The 20,768-nt window shown below is 36.6% G+C and overlaps 1 protein-coding gene across 7 annotated transcripts in view; it reads right to left on the reverse strand.

Moving 5' to 3' along the window:
- Window positions 1–20,768, reverse strand: part of NFIB (nuclear factor I B) — a 176,032-nt gene that overhangs the window by 47,264 nt on the left and 108,000 nt on the right. For 6 of the 7 annotated variants that reach the window (XM_033085625.1, XM_033085623.1, XM_033085620.1 and 3 more), the window contains exons 4-6: window positions 14,794–14,862; window positions 12,581–12,701; window positions 10,598–10,716 (exon numbers count right to left, since the gene is read on the reverse strand). In XM_033085625.1, coding sequence (XP_032941516.1) covers window positions 10,598–10,716; window positions 12,581–12,701; window positions 14,794–14,862 — 309 coding nt within the window. Of the gene's footprint in view, window positions 1–4,830; window positions 5,338–10,597; window positions 10,717–12,580; window positions 12,702–14,793; window positions 14,863–20,768 lie in introns of those variants that run through there. The other variant, XM_033085624.2, reaches the window with a different exon arrangement.

The raw sequence follows: 20,768 nt of genomic DNA on the forward strand, positions 1-20,768 counted from the left end.
ATGAAGATTTGATAACCCTCGTTTTCAAATCAGCCTACTTAGCGCCAATGTTATTTTCACAGGGACACCTCCGATATTGCACAATCCAGTCTACCAGACTGTGACACCTGTTTTCCCATCAGGAACCACGCCAAGGCTAATCAAATGCTCTGTTGTGCTATTATGGTATTTCACAACAGATAAACCATTTCAATATATCTTATTTTAAGATTAGTATTGAAAAACCTAGGAAGAGGGCTAGACTAGAATTTCTACCAATATCATTTTCAGTATTGTAAGCTGTCAAGAAAAGCGTTAAAACAATACCGCAATTTTGAAAAGCTACAGCAAAGTGAGTAAATTTCTTGGAATAGTAAATGAATGATTTCTTTTTTCATTAGTCATACAATAAATTACACTATTTTATTTTGTTTTGTTTTATAAGTATTTATATACATAAGAGAAGAAAGTGATACAAGAACTTCCAGACAACTGAAACACAAGAACTAAAGCCCTTTAGATGGAGCAGACATGTCATTCTTCTCATCCTTATCCACATGAACTTGCAGAATACTGTACTCCATTGCCAACAGTAACATTCTGTGGGCTGTGTTTACCTTGAAGATTATCTTTACCTCAGCAGAAAGGGGTTTGAACAAGAGACAGAAGGGTTTTACTTACCTGCCCATACACCTCCCAGCATACTGGAGGAGGGGGGATATAGAGAGGCAAAATGGAAAACCCAGACAAGACCCTGTGTAAATTAACATAGGACAATCTTTGCTGGTGTTTGTGACTAGCTGTATAAAGTTGGACAACTGAAATTCTCCATTGCATTACTGATTATCCTACTTTTTATGGACAGAAAGCAAAACAACTCAGTACAGCTCCTGTTAATATTATATGCACTAGCTTTTGGAAAATATAATCTAGTGCATGAATATTTAAGCTAAGGTAATTGGGAAACCTGCATATACATTTCCTAAAATTAATTTTTAATTTTTTTTTCAATTTTAACAAAATGTCATTTATAAAATGGGAGATGACAAAAGCTATGATAGTCAGATTAATATTGAATATGTGGGCACCAAAACTATCCACATCCCAAAGTAATTTCAAAAAATGTCTAGCTATAGGACAGGACATAGAGACCTAATCCCATAACTGTTGTTTGACAATATCATATGACATGTAGGTAATTAACTGCCACACTGAAGAGACTGTGCCTATGTAAATTTACAGCTATTCCCACCAAGATTAGGCTGAAACTATGGCACACTTGCAAAGCACACTGCAAAAGCTGTGGGCAGCAATTCTTCATTTTCGTCCTTTAAAGATACCTCACCACTTCTCACCAGGAAGTAACAGTAAAATTCTCAGGAGAGGTTTATAATCAGCACGACTATGTTAGGAGAAAATATACATGTTTTTACCATGCACTGATTTTCTAGATAAAGTTTGCCAGCCTTCCTCACCATTCTTCACCCCCATCTCATACCAGAAGCACGAGAGCCCCAAGCTGCAGGTGTCATCATGGAGATCATTGGGATCTGGGGTGCTGCTGTTGGAAGGATGTAAGAATCTCTCTACTCCCTTCACAGTAACTTACAGGGACCAGCTGCAACTCTGCACCCTCTCCTGTCTCATCTTCCTAAGACTGCAGACTCAGTTTATCCAACCACTTCTGTGCTCACACAACCTGTCAGATGTCACATGGGAAATACATGGGACTAACACAGAGCTCAGTGGGGTGGCTACCTATTAAAGATGGAACAGGCACTGCACGTAATGAGACTGACTTTGGAAATAGAGATAAAAGGCATCAGACCAAAAATACTGTAGTATTTTTGTATAGCATAGTAGAGTGTAGCTATAACATATATACATATACCATCATTTAAAAAGACACTGCCATAAAAAACATTTAAGCAGCTCCAGTGTGCTTCAAGTACTTGAGTATTTTTCTGTTTATCTCTACACTTCTGAAACAGACTGTGCCATTTCATCATCTATGAATCATTGTTAAGAGGTGTGATTCCTGTATATAGCTGTGATAGAAGAGCATTGTGGAAGAATAAGAAAAATATTCCTAAAAAACCAAAATATTTACAAAGACTTTGGGATACATTTTACTCATTTATTAAGTTATCCTACAGAAAGTCATCCAGACTTCAAGGAAAAATATGCAGTTGTAACTTTTCATTAATGCTAAGTCTTCAAGGACCTCAGTCAGAAAATAAAATCAATACTGTAACCATAACTGCCAAGGTCACAAAAGTATTTCCAGTTTCTTACACAATAAGATTAAAGGGCTAATTGAGATAAAATAATGTGAGGGAATTTGTTGATTTAGAGGCATTCAGATTATGAAATCTCCTTTTTATTACTATTATAGTCTATACTGGTAACATGTAAGGATATTTTAAGAAGTGCGCCACATTAATTATTGATCCATCAGGGGAATGGTTTCAAATAGAGAGAAAATCTTTAAGTCACACTGAAATAAACGACAGTAATTTCACAATTACAAACCGCACCTGATTATAAGCCATACATCCGGGTGTCGGCAACGTTTAGGTCTTTGTCCATGTATAAACTGCACTGGATTATAAACCACGTTTTCATTCACAGGGAGGACAAAGTAACGAATTAGTAACAGAATCACGGGATCGCTCGCCCTGGCCCTGTGCTGCCCCACGGTGGCAGCGGGAGGGAGGCACGGAGCCCACCTTCACCCACGGTGGCAGTGGGAGCGGGAGGCATGGAGCCCCCGCCTTTCCCCCCGGGCTGCAGGGCCGGCAGCATGGAGCCCCCTGCCTCCCCCACCCCGCGCTGCCGGCACAGACCCTGCTTCCACCCGCCCCACAACAGAGTAAACAATCTGTAACAATCGCGCAATCCCGGGTTTTACTGGCAGGTGCTCAGCTTGGCACCCTGGCTTGCACTTCCAGGTTGGGAAATTTCAGAACTTTTTCATATATTGGCCACTCCTGAGTGTAAGCCGCATTTCCGGGTTGGGAGCAAAATTTTAGTCAAAATGGTGCAGCTTATAATCGTGAAATTACTGACTTTGATCAAGTTTGATACAGATTGTTTGAAAGCAGTAAAAAAGTCCCTTTTGAAATATATCTATGTACAAACACAGAAATAAAGAATCTATGGATGAAGAGAAGTGCCCAAAAAATTAAAATACCTCTTCTTTTCATAAATTAAGATATTCTGTGCCCATACATTCAATTATGTAGACTTGCACATACCCTACAAATTCTAAAAGGAGTGATCAGTTTCAAAATACTAAATCTCTTATTCAGCAAAATTGGAATAAGAAAATTATACATAATAGCTCCTGGGACAAATCTTGCTTTAAGACATTCATTTTATCACTACAACCAAAGGATATGTACCATCCAGATAAAAGGATGTTGTCATGATATAAAATTCATCACAGGATAATGGCCATGAATACAAGAAAATATTCTTTTGCACTAACATCTTTCATTGATCCATATGAAGACCTTGAATGTATTCAACTCACAAATCACACATAGAAAACATTAAGTAATAGATCTTTCCACAATATAATTGTCAAAACAAAAGACAAAGAATCTGTGATGAGGTTTTTCACAGTGACTTTATTGAGCAAGTAACAGTCATTTCCAGGAACGTAAAAAAAAAAAAAAAAAAAAAAACCTTTTTTGTATGCTTCCTATTGCATCTCCAACTGTATTTGTCTTTCTGTTTATATTTATAAACATTTATTTACTCTTCATTAAGTCAGAAATCTAAGTGCTCATGGGTTGAAGGAAAAGTCAGGTCTCTGCTCTGCCCAGAATAAAAATTTCCTCATTTGCTATTCTGAATGCTTGAAGATATTTATGAACAAGTTGTAAATTTGTCTAAATCTATTTTAAATACAGAAAAACAGATATATTATTTGTTGCTTTATTTTTTGAAGAGAGCATAAAATCAACATCACTCTCAATAATGCAGGATGTCAAATTTTCTTGATGTACAAGCAACTGACTCATTCTAAGGTAATATTTTTGCCATCCTGTTCATGGTATGTTTTTCTTTCTCTGTATTTTCATTAAAGGATCATTTACAAGATCCTTCACCTATTCTTTCATACTTAGTGCCTTTAAAACTTTAAATGTTTTTCATCTTTATAAAAATAATATTTGACTTACTTCAGGTATCAGCAGCTGTTCTTGTAAAATTACCACTACAGAAAACAAAAGAAAACTAATTCCCTATTGATCGTGGATTAAACATTGGGACAGTTTAAACATTTAATTAATTATTTATAACAAGTAGACAAAGTTCATTCATTGAACTCTGCCAACATCTTTTTCTGCAATGAGGAAGAACAAGGAGAACTCAAATTGGGCCTTCAGGTAACTCTTCCTTGTTAAGGTTATTATTTGTTACCATGATGCCGTTTTCAGCATCACAGGAGCCAGCGTGCTCACAGAAGCCATGGCTAAGAATTCACTCTGGAAGTACACTTCGAGAAGTTAGTCTTGGTGAAAAGTATCTCTTGTTTTACAAATGTGAAGTTATGAAAATTTATCAGGTGGTAGCGTTTGACTACAGTGCTGAAAACAATCCTGTCATATTAGCCCAAACCACATAAAATTATATGTATTATATAGAGATACACAGATATGAAATGTACGTCTATGTGTGTGTATACATTGTCTAAAGAGTATTCGGAAACAATAAAATACACAAAGGCAGAAGCAACAAGCTACTAACAAGACACAAATTGTTTTCAAAGATACTTTGACAAAGAAGGATTTTGATAATTCAGACTAAGTCAAAAACACAGAATGGCATTTAACAAGTATTCATCAAGGTAAACCTTACAAGCCGAATTGATCTGTTAGATGGAGAGTGTGTTTTTATTGTATTAACCCTCAGAAGTAGCACCAGGAGCTCGAAAAAATCCTGAACCCTGTCCAGCACAGGACACCAAAAAGCCAAGGTGTTCTGTTACCGTTCTCAACTCCTGGACCACATTAACTACTTCCTCTTTTAGTTCCCTCACTTCAGAAATGAGAACATCCATCCTTGACAGTTGATGAGAAGAAGACCCAAGAAAGAAACAGCCATCAGGAAGGATCCCAATGGGGAAGGAGTTTCCAGTGGATTGGGAGAAAGAAAAAGGGGACAAGTGTCCAGAAGAGGAGTATCCAGCAAAGGGTGTCGGGACCTGAGAAGTGGAGGGTCCAACAGACGCTGGCCAAACAACAGGTGAAGGTGGTCCAGCTGTTTCAGTTTTAATGGGATGATGGCATCTTGGCTCTTGACTGTTGGTAGAGGTGAGTGAGGTGTAAGAGAATGAACATGATGAAGAAACTGTAAAATTAAAATTTACTTCATTGTATATTGATATTCAGTATTTCCAGGCACCTGACTACTATGGAAATGCACATGGATCTCTCCACTTTTGTCATGAACAGTGTGCATTGATGACAACAGTTTTATTTATTCCCTATGTACAGTGTAGCAACACTGTAACAGTAAAAGAGATCTCAAGGTCAAATACAGAAATTGTCTGCAATTATATTAATGAACTTTGTTAAGCCAGCCTTCAGAAAGGAGGCCATAGATGCACACACACTCTTTTCTAATATTCTTGTTTCCTTACAAATTAAGAAAAAAGCATCTGATTTACTTATCAGTTAGTAAATCAAGATGCACATCAACAGTTTTTAGCCTATTAAATCCTAAATACTCTTTAGCCACTGTACTAGTCACTAGAGACTTTTTTAGTAACTTCCTCTTCCAAGTTGTGAGGGGAGGTTTTGTTTTTTTACTGCATAAAATTTCTACATTTCTAAAACACTCATCAATTTTACTCAGGCAGAAACTCACAAAATCTTACTATCTTACTCAAAATTTTGTTTCATATGGAAACATAGTAAAGAATTCAGTAACAGCAACCTGGAGAAAGGAATACTGGAAGAGATCTACAGCAAATTACTTATTAGACACAGATATATTTCTAATTGATGGAGGTGGAAGAAATGATCCCGACATTATTGAAATTGTTAAGTACCCACTTGTAAGAAACAAGGCATAAGAGAGAAAAATAACTTGCACAATATCTGAGAGAAGACACAGTAATTTAAATCCTAATTGTCGTTGTTAGGGCTCTACCTCTAAATAATGCACCATTCTCAGAGATCACTTTTCCCTTTCTGAGTCTGTAAGATTTTTGGAGGACAGTTAGTTACTTGAAAGGCTTATGGCAAAAGTCTTGGGAGAAATCTCTGCAGTTAAAACCTGCCTATTTGCTCTTCCAGAAAACCTCAAACCTGTTTCAAAAAATCACACAAATATAAGCATATTTTAAGCCTTTCAACATAGCAAAAATAATGGCACAAACTACAGAATCTTCCCACATTGACTGGATGTCTCCAAAATATAAACAACACTGGTATTCCAGAGTATTTTTTAAATCTGTTTTTGAAACAGTTACACATACTCTTGTGGTTACATATATTTTTAAAATAGTCACAAACTTTTTTGCAAGCCAGTGATGTAAACCTTCAAGAGAGTATAACGGTTTCATAAGATTTTCTTTTCTTCTATAAGGATTAAAAATCAGACTTCATTAAATAAAAATATTAAAACTTATTTTTATGTTAATTTTGGTTAATTAGAGGGTGGTTGCATTTTTATATCAGATTGGTAACATAACTCTTTGGATTTATTTCTTACCAAGTGTATGCCATCTGTAAAGTTACTATTTTTAAGATATGCTTTCTCATTTCTGCCCAGAGTTACCTCTTCAAAGAGACAGCTCCCCCAAAACAGACTATAAAGCACAACATCTGGAAATTTTATCAAAACATTTTTGGAAGTACTATGACAGGAAGACAGTTAACAGCAAAAGGACAGTCTGGAGTTTTACAACAGAAAGCAGAGTCTGGTATGAGCAATATTTTACTGTAACTGGGCTACATTTCTTTTTCGTAGTCTCACAAATGCTACCACAAGTACCCCTGAAACCATGTCCCTGACCCTCATGATGCATGCCTGCGCAGAGAAGCTATTAAACCTACCGGGAGTACAACAAAATCACTCCTCTCCTGAAGTCTTCTTACCTACTAAACTATGATATTTGTTTTTTCGAAGCAATGGAAGTTTGATCTAACCTGTTTCACCCTACTACAAACTTTTCCTCTGTCTTATTTTTAATCGTTGTATATTTCTATGTTGCCCATTAATTTCTGTCTCATTCTCTCCATTAAAATTTTTAGAATACCCCTCAGACACCTAGGAAACTCCTAGATATTTTATTCAAATATGTTTCAGATGCAATTGATTTATTGAAACTTTCCAGTTCCAAACTACCACACTCATGACATTTCTGTTACACTAGAAATAGTTAAATAAAGATGTGGGAAGCCTTAATGATAAAAGAGTCTTTCAAAACGATGTAATTTCAATTTCTATGAAAATGGTTTACATTTAGATATGGTGATGAAGAAACCAAATCAATTTCAGCTCAGAAGTTAGAGACCTCTCTCTGTCAAGTTCAAAACTGAGACAATGAAACTGAAATGAGCAATGGTATATTTTAGTGTCAACACCACTCCTGATGTTGTCTCTTTAGAAAAGTTAAAATTGCACTAGAGTGGTAGAGAAGCTCTTTACCCATACAATGATATATTTATTTGTGGGTACTGTGAAATTATTTGTATTTTTGATGCTGATGACCTGTGGGTACTGCCAGTTGTGACTACACGAGCATTCCTTGTTGACACTGGATAAACATATGACCTAAAGGCTTATGTCTTTTTCCCTTATCCCTTACCTCATATAGCACACAGATTTACATAGATGAGAGGGAAGTAACACAAGTGAAATCTGTGGCATAGAAACCTCCTCCAAAATTAATTTGTCTTTGTGTTTGCAGGTATATGGAAGCAGAAAATAGGTATTCACAAATACAATGTCATGATAAAACATCTATGTCTGAAAGGAGTTTTTACATAGATACATATAAGTAATAGCATCATCATAGAATATTGGAGCTGGAAAGGACCCACAAAGGACCATCTCAGTCCTATTCCTGGCCCTGCACAGGGTAGTCCCAAGAACCATGTGTTCAAATGTGAGCACTGTCCAAATGCTTCTTGAACTTTGTCAGATTGGAACTGTGCCCACTTCCCTGAGGAGCCTGTTCCAGTCAGCCTATTTTTTTTTTAATTCTAACTTAAATCTGTCCTGCCAGAGCTTCATGCCGCTCCTTTGGGTCGCCAGAGACATGAAATCAGTGCCATGAAGATGATATCAAGCATCTAACAAACTAGCAGCAGAACAAATATGCCAGGAGCTGCCCCACACCCCTTCCCACTGAGTCCAGACTCCCAGAGCATTCATTACAGTTGCAACTTATAGTGTTTCTACCAGCAGCACAACAACCGCAGAAAGCAGTCAGAGGCAAACATAACTTTTTAGGGTCAAAATACTTCCACTTCCCCAGGTTTTTTCACTGGACAGTGCTATATCTGTGCCACTGCAGGAATGGAAGAATATCTTAAGGATGGTAAAAGCAAAATCCCTAATAGTCACTTAAAGACCTTAACACTCTCTGACAGGGATCTGGTAAAATTTCACTAACCCCATTAGTGCTGGAGGACAGGATGTTCAGAAAGGGATATAAACTCCAGGAAGAAAAAGTAAAACACAATGATTTAAGTCTATCTTCTTTATTCTTTCTTCCTCATATTGGAGTTCCCTGTTTTATAGGACACACTAAAAACTGTTTCACTCAGACTAGCTACCTAATGATATAGAAATTAAGTAAAGGTTCATTGTAAATACACTAATTTAAACCATAACATTTTTCATTACTGGTGACTATAATGTGAAGTTCATACAAACATGAACAAATCCAGAGTTCATGGAAAATAGTTCTTTGCAAGCAGAATGATTCAAGACCTAAAATACAGTTGAAATACTTAAGGACTATAGAGCTCATCTGTGAAAGGCTCTGTACTTGCAGTACTTGCACTCAGGAGTCTATATGGTAGTGACCATTCCAGAAGCCCCTACAGCTCATGCAGCAGAACAAAACTAACCATTTAACAAATGGGGATACATGAGAGAGGAAGAACAATATGTTTTCCCTACAATTACGAAAATAATTTAACTAGAAAGTAAAAAATTTATTTGAGGTATGTTTCCAGTCTTTCATGAAAAATCATAATAAAGTTTCACAGCAAAACAGGTAGCATTCACAGAGAAAAAATATTTTACATAAAGAGGAAGATTCTGGATGGCAGATCTCCTATTTACTGTTCTTAAGTTGGGTTATGCAACACCACAGGCAAGCCTCTCTTTAAAAAATTCAAAAGTGAATGCTTCAAACAGTCAAAAAGAAGTATCAGAGCCTCCATGAGAAATGGAGTACAAAAGAAATTACTAAGAAAAAACCTAGTGAAGTCGTTATCACTGAGTGAGAGTAGCCTAATGGTACGAACACAGGTAAGAAGGTATGTGAAAGTAGATTAGCAGGAGGCTGATTGTAACAGAAATGTAAGAGTAAAAGGCAGCTAAAAGAAATACCAGTCACATACTTCCTTGCACATAGAAATGAAAGAGAAAGCAGAGGGGGAAAAAAAAGAGTTGTGGTTTTTTGGGGGTGTTTTTTGGGTTTTTGTTTTAATAAGCTTTAGAACAATATAAAAATGAGGTGAGACCAAACAGTCACTAAGTTACTGAAGAACTGAAAGTAATGATCAGCAGTGGATGTGAAAACAGAGGGCAAATATTGAAAGATTCACAAAGGAAGCAACTGCATGTCTTTTTCTCTATTTCTCTTTTACATACCATGCTTACATGTCACAGTCTTTTCAGACAGCTGCAGTACCTCAGCCACAGGATCCATTAACCAACACATTTCAAATATATGAGTTTAAACACATTCTCACATAACAAAAGGGAGGGAAGAGACTACACAGGCATCTAGGTTTATCAAGCATCAAGATAACACGAGGGAGAGTTATGACAATTAATTTCACTCTTTTGACAGCCACAGATTTCTTCTCCACATAAGCATATTTATTGCTTTGGATAACCAGAACATTCCACCAATTTACCAATTCCCTCAGTCTACAGATAGAGTCCCACAGAGGTCCATGTGGCCTCTTCAGAAAGAACTTCTTCTGAGTCACACGTAGAGACTAAATGTCCACATCAAGTAGTAAAGAAACAGTGTAATCTTATGTTGATTGAAGCATAGTAGGGAGTTGTTCTGATTTTTGTTTGAAAGCACTGAACTCCAAATTCTACTGAGATGATCACATCATAGACAATATGAAGTATCTCATCTGTCACGTGTCTTTTCAAACAATATGGCTATCATCAGATAGAAAATTTATTTGTATTTTTATTAATATTTTATTTTTTTGTTCTTTATTGTGGTTGTTTTAAATGATGTTGTCTGTTGGTTTTAAATATATTTACAAAACCGGCAAATACATACACCATTCAGAAAAAAACATTTTTATAAAAAGCCATCATTTTATTGCAGCAATGGAAGGGCAGTGATTTATTGCATATTTCAGCATAATTCAAGGTAAAATAATCCCATTTTACTCACCTTGATCTCTTTCATGCCATGTCCTACTTCCTGCAGCTGGTGAATTTGGAGAAGGATAGAAGTCTCCTGTTGGGCTTGGCTCCATATTTTCATCTATGGAGATAGTTTTGGGTCTTTTGCTGTTGAAGAATTGTGAGATTTGTCAGTGAACATAATAATACATAATACATAATACATAATACATAATACATAATATTCATCTAGTAGTGTTATATAAACTGTCTAGATCACTACAAAAATTTTAATAGAGAGTAATTCAGGCTAACAAAGCCCAAAATACCCAAAACCCCTGGATATTACAGCCTATATTTACTTGCACAGGCAGTGTTAATAATATGTGATGTAGGTATGCATGTGCGTTATTCCCAATTTAATATTTCAAAGAATACATAAATGGGTAATATAAAAGTCCACAGCATTTCACTGACCAACCAAGAAACCAGTTCCTGTAGCCTACCAAAGAAAGATGGTGTCATGATAGTACTATCTTTATGCAGAAACCCTGAAGTGCAGCAAGTCACTGGAAAGTGTTTAAGGTCAAGGTAGTACAGGAGCTGTTGTGAATATGTTAATGCAGAAAAAATGTACTTTACTGTATTTCATCAGGTCAAACTCCCAAAATTTTCAAGGAGTCTGAAACAAACACTTTTCATTTTTGACTAGATAAATTAAAAGCAACAAAAGGCCCATATTTCAAGTCACACCATAAAAAATGAGGCAGAACTTCGATACAGTGGAGGAAAGTCAAGTTTCTTGTAGCAATATATACCAAAGCTGTTATACTGACTGCCAAATAAAACCAAAATAAAGGTTTTACTGCTGTGCTAATATTATTATTATTATTATCATTATCATTATCATTATTATTATTATTATTACTATGGATACTACTACTGCTACTACCACTACTGTAATTGCTTCTGCTTCACCGTAATAATTAATCCATCTATTCTAATTAATCCATCAATTTCTAAAATGTGTTTGGTATACTGACAAGATGAAAATACAATGGAATAAAATATGGGGACATGAGTAAAATAACTCAGAAGAACCAAGTGCTGGTGGAAGAATACCTCAGCCCTCTGATAGTCATGTTAAATCCTGTCCCACTGTGCAGACACTTCCTGACTCACTGGGATGCAGAAAGGTGGCACAATGAAAGTTCCTGTAGTGCTTGTGATTTCATGGTATAGCAGACAGTTTCAGAAAACCAAGGGGCCCTAGGGTCTGACAGACAGTACATTATCTGAGAGTCAGGAGGAGAGCACAGCAGTTTCTCTGCATCCACGGGCCCACCAGTTGCTCCCAAAGGAGGAAATGGGACTTTTTCTCAGAGATGGGAGAAGGAAGCATGTTGAACAAGGAGGAAGTCAGTCCCTCAGATTAAATTGCCTGCAGCAGGCAAAGGGAGACCCTCGAGAAAAGTTAACCTGCAACTGTGTCACATGCTCCTCCTTCTTTCCATTCTATTGGGAAAAGCACCCTGAAAGAGTGAGACAGGAAACCCTTTTGCATGAGCTGGGCTGTTATCGATGAAAATGTCTTTATATACCTGTCCTAACACCTTTTCGAGACCTAACAGAAATGGTCCAAGAGGGAGCACCTGAAAAACAGCCTTTCTGCCTGCAACCACTCTGAGCCCCGCCAGCACCTTCCCAAATGCTAGATCTTACTGCAGCTCGGCAACAGTTTTGGGACATGCAGCTGTCTTCATGGTAGATGATTTAGTGGGCACTTCAAACCCTGACAAAAGTTACCATCATCTTCAATATAATGCAAGATAACAGGCAACAATGACACCATTTCAAACTATAAAATTCATAACTTACAAATCTGTATGGAGATGATGGTAACATACACAAGTAGTTAGCCTCACAAAGTCAGAGGCAATTAACAAAGTAGTTGGGTGTTGACAATGCTTGTGAATTGCTTGTCCTACACTACTAAACATGGTTCACATTAGCACTTATTTCAAGTCTTTACCTGCTTGGTGGAGAGGACAAGGACCTCTGTAGATTTACACCCGAATTCATATCATGGTAATATGGCTGGCTCGGGAGCTCTCCAATCGGGAAGTTCACTCCACTTCCCTGGGTGATGGGAGCTGAAAAACACATCATCATAAGAAGTCAGAGATAATCTTCTATCTTTTTATCTATCTTTTCTTTTTAACACTTGGGAAAATATCAAGATGCTACTACATGTATCTAATTTTCTGCCTCTTGTGGAAACAAATACAGACAAGTTGCATCAATGATTATGTATCTAAAGAGTGAATTATCTTCCCTAGTACTTACTTAGCAGTTATGTAGATAGAAAACATTTGTTCTACAACAGATAACACAAAAACACCAATATTAAAAAGATAATACAAACCTCAAGCACTGTAATGAATGAGGCTGGATTTAAGAGAAAAGCTAGTATTATTTATTAAAAAACTGGGGAAAAAAATGGAAATAAGAAACTCAGAGATGTACTAATTCCTTTCCATTAATGTTAAATCTTTTGTATTAATAATAGCCTTCTGTGTTAATAGCTTGGTTTTCTGCCTTCCTTTTTCTTTCACCCAGTGCCACAAGTTCTGCTTTGCATATGTACACCTACACACAAATACATCTAGTCAGTGTTACCTTCACCTCTGTATAAGGTCTGTGTACCATACAGACTCTGGTAATTCAAGAATAAATTATGTGTTACATATTGTGGTGTATTTATCTTTGTTCATTGTCTGTGCATTGTGCATTTTAACTACCTCTGGCATTTATAAAAAGAATTGCATGTTGTGTAAAGTATTTGAAGGTTTGTACTTTTCCTGACAGTTTAAGTACAACTCTGTTGCGGCTTGAGGTTAAACAAATGCATGGTAAGAAGTCCCACAGAAACCACATGCTTTAATGCTTATTATTAGAAGTATATCATGTATAACAGCTGCATAACATGCAGTTTCATAGCATAATTACAATATTGTTTCTTTTTTAACCTGAATGACCTTATACTTTAAAATGTGTTTAACCACCTGACAACAAAAAGAAAGCTGTAATTCACACATCCTTTGCCTTCTAAAACAGCAAAACCATACCTTCAGCAAGCAGAAAAAAGGATATGGTTTAGTACTGCAGGACTGCAATACGGTTTTGCTGAAGGATTTAACATAATTTTAGTTGTTGAATATTAATTTCTGACCACAGAAAATTAAATAACCCATGCATCTGAAGACTCAGTAAGTTAATTACATTCCTCAAGTGTCCTGACCCTGCATGAGTTAACACCTGTGCAAAATATGGACAGGCAATTTGGAAACCTTGGAAGTCTCTTTGACTTTATCCTTACCTTGCCAGGAAAATTATTTTTATGGACCATTCCATTTTTACAATGCTGGTATCATCACTGTGGACACTTCTAACTATAACTTTCTACTATTCTTCTTTACTTCCTAATGATGTCTTGAGAGAAATACTTTAATAGTGTTGATAGTAAACGGAGAAAACAAAGGGTCAGGAAACAATGCAAAATGAAAATGTGGACAGGTTTTATCCTACACTATTATAACCACTGTTAGATGTCAACAAAAGAGATCTCCTACGCCTTTTGTTTTTATTTTCTGCAGTCGAAACTTCACTTTTTTTTTATGAGGGTTTTTATGTTCATGTGTGTAATGTCTTTGATGCCAAAACAAGACAATGTAGTTAGAAATTCAGTTTTAGCCAATGCTAAGACTAAAAGAAACACAAATACTTAATGCATTGCTGACCATACTGTGATTTTATTTTAAGATCTACAAATTAAAAAAAAATAAACAAAAAAATAAATTAATAATCAGATCTTTTAGCAATATCCAAGGATGTGTAGGGCATCTTTAAAAAACTGTAAGTCTAACAATAGAAGGTTTTGCTATATATGGTAATTTTACTAAACATCAGACCACTAGGTGTGCAGAGGGAGATATCACGAATTGATGCTACCTTTAAATACCAAAAAGACAGAAGAACTATCTGTTTTATTACTAACACATACAAGATAAATTGTAATACTGTGGTCAGGTGTAATGTAATACTCTGGTCAAATGTATCAAAATTGTGCATGGTTATAGGCATTTCCTATGCATCTTACATTTTGTAGAGAAAACAGTTCAAGGAAAAAGCCTTCACTTGATTATAGCCAGCTTTAGAAATTATTAAATACAAATATTAACTTACTTCTTGACACCCTCACAAGCTCTGACACGTTGAATACTCCAGATTTCACAAAACTGTCCTCAAGGTACACTGAAAAAGACCATAGAACTCTAGTCAGAACAATGAGAAGATTAATAAATAACTATATTTATACACTGGCTAATAATGGTATCAACAGAGTCCCAGAACAATAATACACAGATCAAAGTACGTTCAAAGCTGATCACAGGATCTAATGTGAGCTGAAATTCAGGCACAGGTGCAAAAAAGTCTTAAGGGTCTGAGACAGAGTAATTTTTTAAAAGTATAAGAAAACTAACAAGCAATATACCTTGTCCCCAGCTATCCATCAAAAAGTGTCTGAAAACTAGTTTCTTTTACTAGGATCTTGAAATGTTAAGCCAGTATTGAACTACGACCAGTATCAGCTGGATAAGCAATTTCCATAGAGCATTCCTGTCTTTGCATATGTTTCTGCTAAAGAGATTTTTACTTCACTCTCGCCTTGCTGATTCTGACTTTACAGTACAGGCTCCATTACCAAATTATCATCTCGGGGGTAGATGAGAGATTTGCTATTATTTCCAGGAAAAACAGGAACTGAACAAAGCAGCTGAGCTATTCAGGGGGATGTGCTGAATATATGCTGAATTGTATACATTATATATATATATGCTGAATTGTATATCTAGAAACCTATGTATAAGAAAACATATATTATTGTTTTGGCCAGTATTTACTTATTCTAAGATAAATGTATTTGACATACTTTCCCACTGTGAAATTCAGGCATATCTTGGAGTACTGCTGCAAAGTAGCAGCTGATAATCAAGATTTATCTCAGTAGTGTAACCACCAACCTTATGCAAAGTATGCTAAGAAATCCATTTTTCTGTGGAAGCCTCACATCAACAATCACTGCAAATGCTGTATTAGTGATTTTGAGACCACATGGCATCATGGCCTTGTATAGGTAATAATAACAACCATTTACAAACAAAAACACTTAGATCCATCATTGGTGCTTCAACAGCGTTACTTTTTAATTTGTTTTCATGTGACACTGTAGTAAGAACTTCCTACTGTGGTTTCTTTAGTCTCTTTTCTGAATAAACACAGATTTTTTTTATTTTGGAAACAAACTGCCAATTTTTTGTTCCCAATGTTTGAAGGAGTAAAAGTGTTCCAGATGTTTTAACTAACAAAACAAACAAACAAAGAGTATACCTACTGGAATATGATTTAGGAAACAGTGGATTGGTGCTATTCTCTTTGGATGTCTTCTGGAAATTGCTGCTTTTATCTCCAAGTGATTTAGCAAAAACATGGCCACTATAATCAGAAAAGTAACTGTAAAACTAGTACACTTTACTTCAGAGGTCTGTCCTTGGTATATCTGGAAAACCTCTACTTAGTTTCCAGGGTCAAAAAGAGGGCAGAGGCAAAAAAAGTGCCTTTCTCTGATTATTAGTCCCACAGAGCTGTCTCATCCAGCACCTCTGGTATTATTAACCAGTGCAGGTATATACAGTGCACTAGAGAGCATAAGCTGGAAGAATAGCAGCCCATCTGACCAAGCACATTTTCTACCATCTCTGTTATGCTGTCAGACCTACAGGAGAGTGTCAGTCTTTCCCAGTTGAGAACCATCCCATGACCAAGAACCACGGGTGTACAGAGCACTGTAGGTCTGTAGGATCATCCTGAACAGTGTTCTGCCAATGCAGTCATCCTCTCACCCCCAGTCAATGTCATTTCATACACTATTCCTGCAAGTCTTCATTCCCACTAGGAGCTTTTCAGGTCTCTCTTCCTTTTTAATTCACTTCCTTTCATGTTTCTCTCTCTCTCTCTCTCTCTCTCACATTCAGAAGATTTTCTCCATGCCCTTTACTTTTTCCTCTCTCACCATCCTTCCCCTGGATATTGTCAGCCCCTCTGCAGTGTCTAAGAAATAACAGATTTTTGTTATTAATTTTCTGCATTCTCTTGCCCTGTTTCTCTATGATTTTTTGTGTGGATGAAAACATAACATTGCTTCTGAAAAATTTACTTCTTTGTTTGTCAGAACTTGATTTACCCATATAATTTAAAAAGGCAAACAGCAAATTTTTACTTTTCCCCTCCTCCTCAGTAATTGTTTTTTAATCTAAGATCAGGCAAACTGGATGAACACTAGTAATTCCTCAAGCAATGGCAATTTTTCCCCTCTCCGCCTATTTCCTCTAGCAGGAACAGTCTAAAGTACTACATGGAAGGGAGATTTCCAAAGAAAAAATGTTTTCTTGATTTTAGTTGGCTCATAAGTGAAGTGTGGCATAAAGCCAGTGTACAACCATGCAGCCAACTCTGAAGCTGGTAATGAGACATGACTGAACTTCTCTGCTGTTTATCCAAGCACAACTACTTTGAAGCACAACGTCTCTCATTCAAGTCAGACTAACTTGAGAGAAGCTTTAGCCAAGTGTAGATTAATCAAGCTATCATTATAGTGAGAACAAGACCCAAGGTTTATATTGAAAGAAGAAAAAGCCTATGCTTGATTTTGTATGTAAGAACACAGATGTGTGCCTGTGTGCATGCACACATGCCCAGACTCATGTTTAACCTTCAGTCTACTCTTATGGACTCTTAGTTTTTCTCACTGGTAATATTGAGAATACATATATAATATAAAGAGCAATACAGTGCTTCTCTCTCTCTTTTTGATAATGAAATGGGAGCAGGGAAAGTATTTTGCCACCAAGTGGTACCACCGTCTTTCATCCCCTCACAAAAGAATGCATTATTGACTGATGGGACATGTCCTTCACCCAGATTACATCCTGCCTTGGAATGGGCCAGAAATAATGACACCCACAGATATGTGCAAGTGCTTTGGCTGGTACAAGGAAAGAAAGGGAAACTGCAGCTATTGATGATCTCAATTAACATGAAAAACAACTTGACTTTTTTCTCTATATAATGTGACAAATTATTATCAAAGAATTAATGAAACAATAAACAATCTGTGTCAAAATACTGAGCAACTTCATCCTGAGCTTTAAGTTCTAACAGGGAAGGTGAACTCCAATGCTAACTCTTGGGTACATATTAAGGTCCAACACCAGTGAACTTCATAAATTTCACCTAGTTATGAAGACAATCTATGGTCAGTATGTTACACAACCTTTATTTGGCACCCAGTTTTGCAAGAGTAAAATATTCTGTGTCATTAAATTAAATTGCTGGAAGTTGTTGTGGAAACATGAATTTTATATAAGATTGAGGTTAAATAGCAAGACTATATGCAGAAGGCAAGAAGTATAGGAAATTTATGGTGTGAGATAAACAATGGTATGAAGCTGATCACACTACTGAATAAGATTTAACGTTCATATTCACACTATTATACCTCATGCAAGACAAAAATATGTGGTGTATATTAATATACTTCATACAGTCTAGGCCTTACTGGGTTTTTTGATTGCCCATTCCCTAATGCACTGTTTATATTACTATATTAAAGAGCATTAAATTAGCGCTGTTGGTGTGTGTTTCTCATCTGTTCAGTATAGACATTAATGCACTTGATAAGTCTACAGTATTCGTTATAGACAATTTACAGTAATTTCACAACTATAAGGCTCACCGGATTATAAGGCGCATTTCTGGATGTTGGCAAATTTCCAAACTTTTGCCCATATATAAGGCACATGGGACTATAAGGTGCGCTTTTTTTTTTGCAGCGTGGATCCACCGCCGGCTCCCCCCATGCGGTTGCTGGCCACGGCCCCGTCTCCACCCAACAGCCGCGCCCCCGCAGCCCCACAGGCCTGCCTCCACTCAGCTGCCGTGGCCCCGTGGCCCTGTGGGCCCACCTCCACCCAGCTGCTGCAGTACCACGGCACTGTGGCCCTGCCTGCACCCACCAGCCGCGGCCCTGCCGGCTTCCCCCGCAGCAAATTTCTGAACTTTGTCCATATATAAGGCGCACTGGACTATAAGGTGCACTTCCGGGTTCGGGCCAAAATTTTAGTCAAAAGGGTGGGCCTTATAGTCGTGAAATGTACTTTATCTTTTGATGGTCATGATAACACTTTCTTGTCTTTATCACTCAAACATTAAAAAAACATTGAGTATTTAATAAAACTCATTCTGCCTGAGAGACGACATTCTCTGAAATGCATATTAATAATTGTCATTATTCTTAAAAATCTGATTTCTAAAAAAGCAGAATGTCTGACAGAACTGCTGTAGTGAGATGTAGTATAAAGAGTCAGTAATTTCCAAAATCCATATATAAGAGTGGATTTTTAAATTTTTCTCCTAGTTATTGTGATTATAAAATATTTCTCTCCTTACCTTTCTTAAAGAAAAATCACTCATGAAAAATATAATTTCTATACAATTCCACAATGGTTAGGCCAGTGGCATCAAAGACGAAAGAACAGTTAAGCCAGGTTGTAGTTCTGATTACATTTTCATATACAGTCAGTAAAGGGAGAAACCTTCAGCAATGCCTCCAACCACTGTATAAGTCTCTGCCCTAGTCCTTGTACCGCTCCCACCATATTTCTGCACTATGCCTTGTATTGCTTCTTGAAGAGATGAGTTACAAGTGTAGATTTTAGCTGTTCTAACCATGCAAAAAGTTAAAGTAGGGGGTGGGGAGGAAATAAAGAAGTTTCAACTGACTGAAAAATAATTCCAGTTTACCCAAACAATTACTCTAACAAGGTTGTTTTCATATTACTTAAAAGCTTACTAGTGAGGTTCAACTTTGCAAATTTTTAACTGGTCTTTTTATGTCTTCTGGTTTAATTATACTTTTATGAATAGAATGTCTGTTTATGTTCTGTTTCATGTTGGCTAGAGCCTAACCATAAAACTGTTTCCTGGTATGATTATAAATATAGTTTTCTCACTGATATGCCTTGGTTTTGAGCAACTTACAAAAGAAGGGTGAGGACCCAATCGGTACTGGGAACAATTTGTATCAATATACTTTTATTTCTGGATCTTTAAAAAGAGGAATTGTACAATAGTAGATAGACTTATTAGCAATAAGACAAATACATACAACATCAGAAGCTACTGTAAGAAGAAATGTTGAAAACTTTAGCTTGGTTTATAGCAGAGAGCTGTGCATAAACTTTAAGTTATGTAGAGTAATGTTCTGGATGCTGCTAGCTACAACTTTGTGCAGATACTATTTACAGTCAGAAGTGGTAGTGAAAAATTAGTCTCACACTGTTAGTAAGTCAAAATACAGTCAGCAGACATGCAGTTTGTTTTCTTACTGCATGCATTTTGAAACCAGTACCTGAAAATAGTACCAGGAACAGGTTGCTACCAAAACAGAATATCTTAAAGGCAGATATAGGTCGATAATATTTGCCAAGTAGTGGCAAAGAAGATTTCAGTGATGATATCATTGAAACAGTCGAACAAAGGTCTGCCTAGAAAATGAGGCTATCTTTGTTAGCACACAACTTTCTTCAGCTATACGGCATACCCACAGCTTAGTCTGTGTTCTTTATTCCTGAAAATTGCAATCATGTTATAATTGGGACAGGAAACAAACTTGCAACAAGACCCCCTGATTCCACTGAACTTCTAGCACGATGAGGAACTAAAAAAGCTAAATATGCTGTTCTCAGAAACAAATGAGATTTTTGACAGCCTCAAAATTATAGCCAGAACAATAGTCATCTATGTTGCAGTAATTTGAAGAAGTAAGAACCAGGTTTAATGGACTCTGAAACCCATGACTAGAATTCAAGAAGTGAGTTGCCCTGAAACCTAGCAAGAAACAGAAAGGGTAAGTAACAAATACGTGTATTGCTTTCTGTTCCAGAGGGTCTCAAGTTATACTGAAACTACAGCTAATGTTTAAGAAAAAGTTGGGGGAGGTGCTTTCTATCAGTTATAGGACTAGCAGGTACCAAAGGGAGTTTTCTGATGCCAAAGCAGGTTTCTTGAATTCTAACTGGTAACATAAGAGTTTTTAGTAA

Source organism: Catharus ustulatus, chromosome Z, assembly GCF_009819885.2.
Source record: "Catharus ustulatus isolate bCatUst1 chromosome Z, bCatUst1.pri.v2, whole genome shotgun sequence".
In the NCBI taxonomy this organism is placed as follows: Eukaryota; Metazoa; Chordata; class Aves; order Passeriformes; family Turdidae; genus Catharus; species Catharus ustulatus.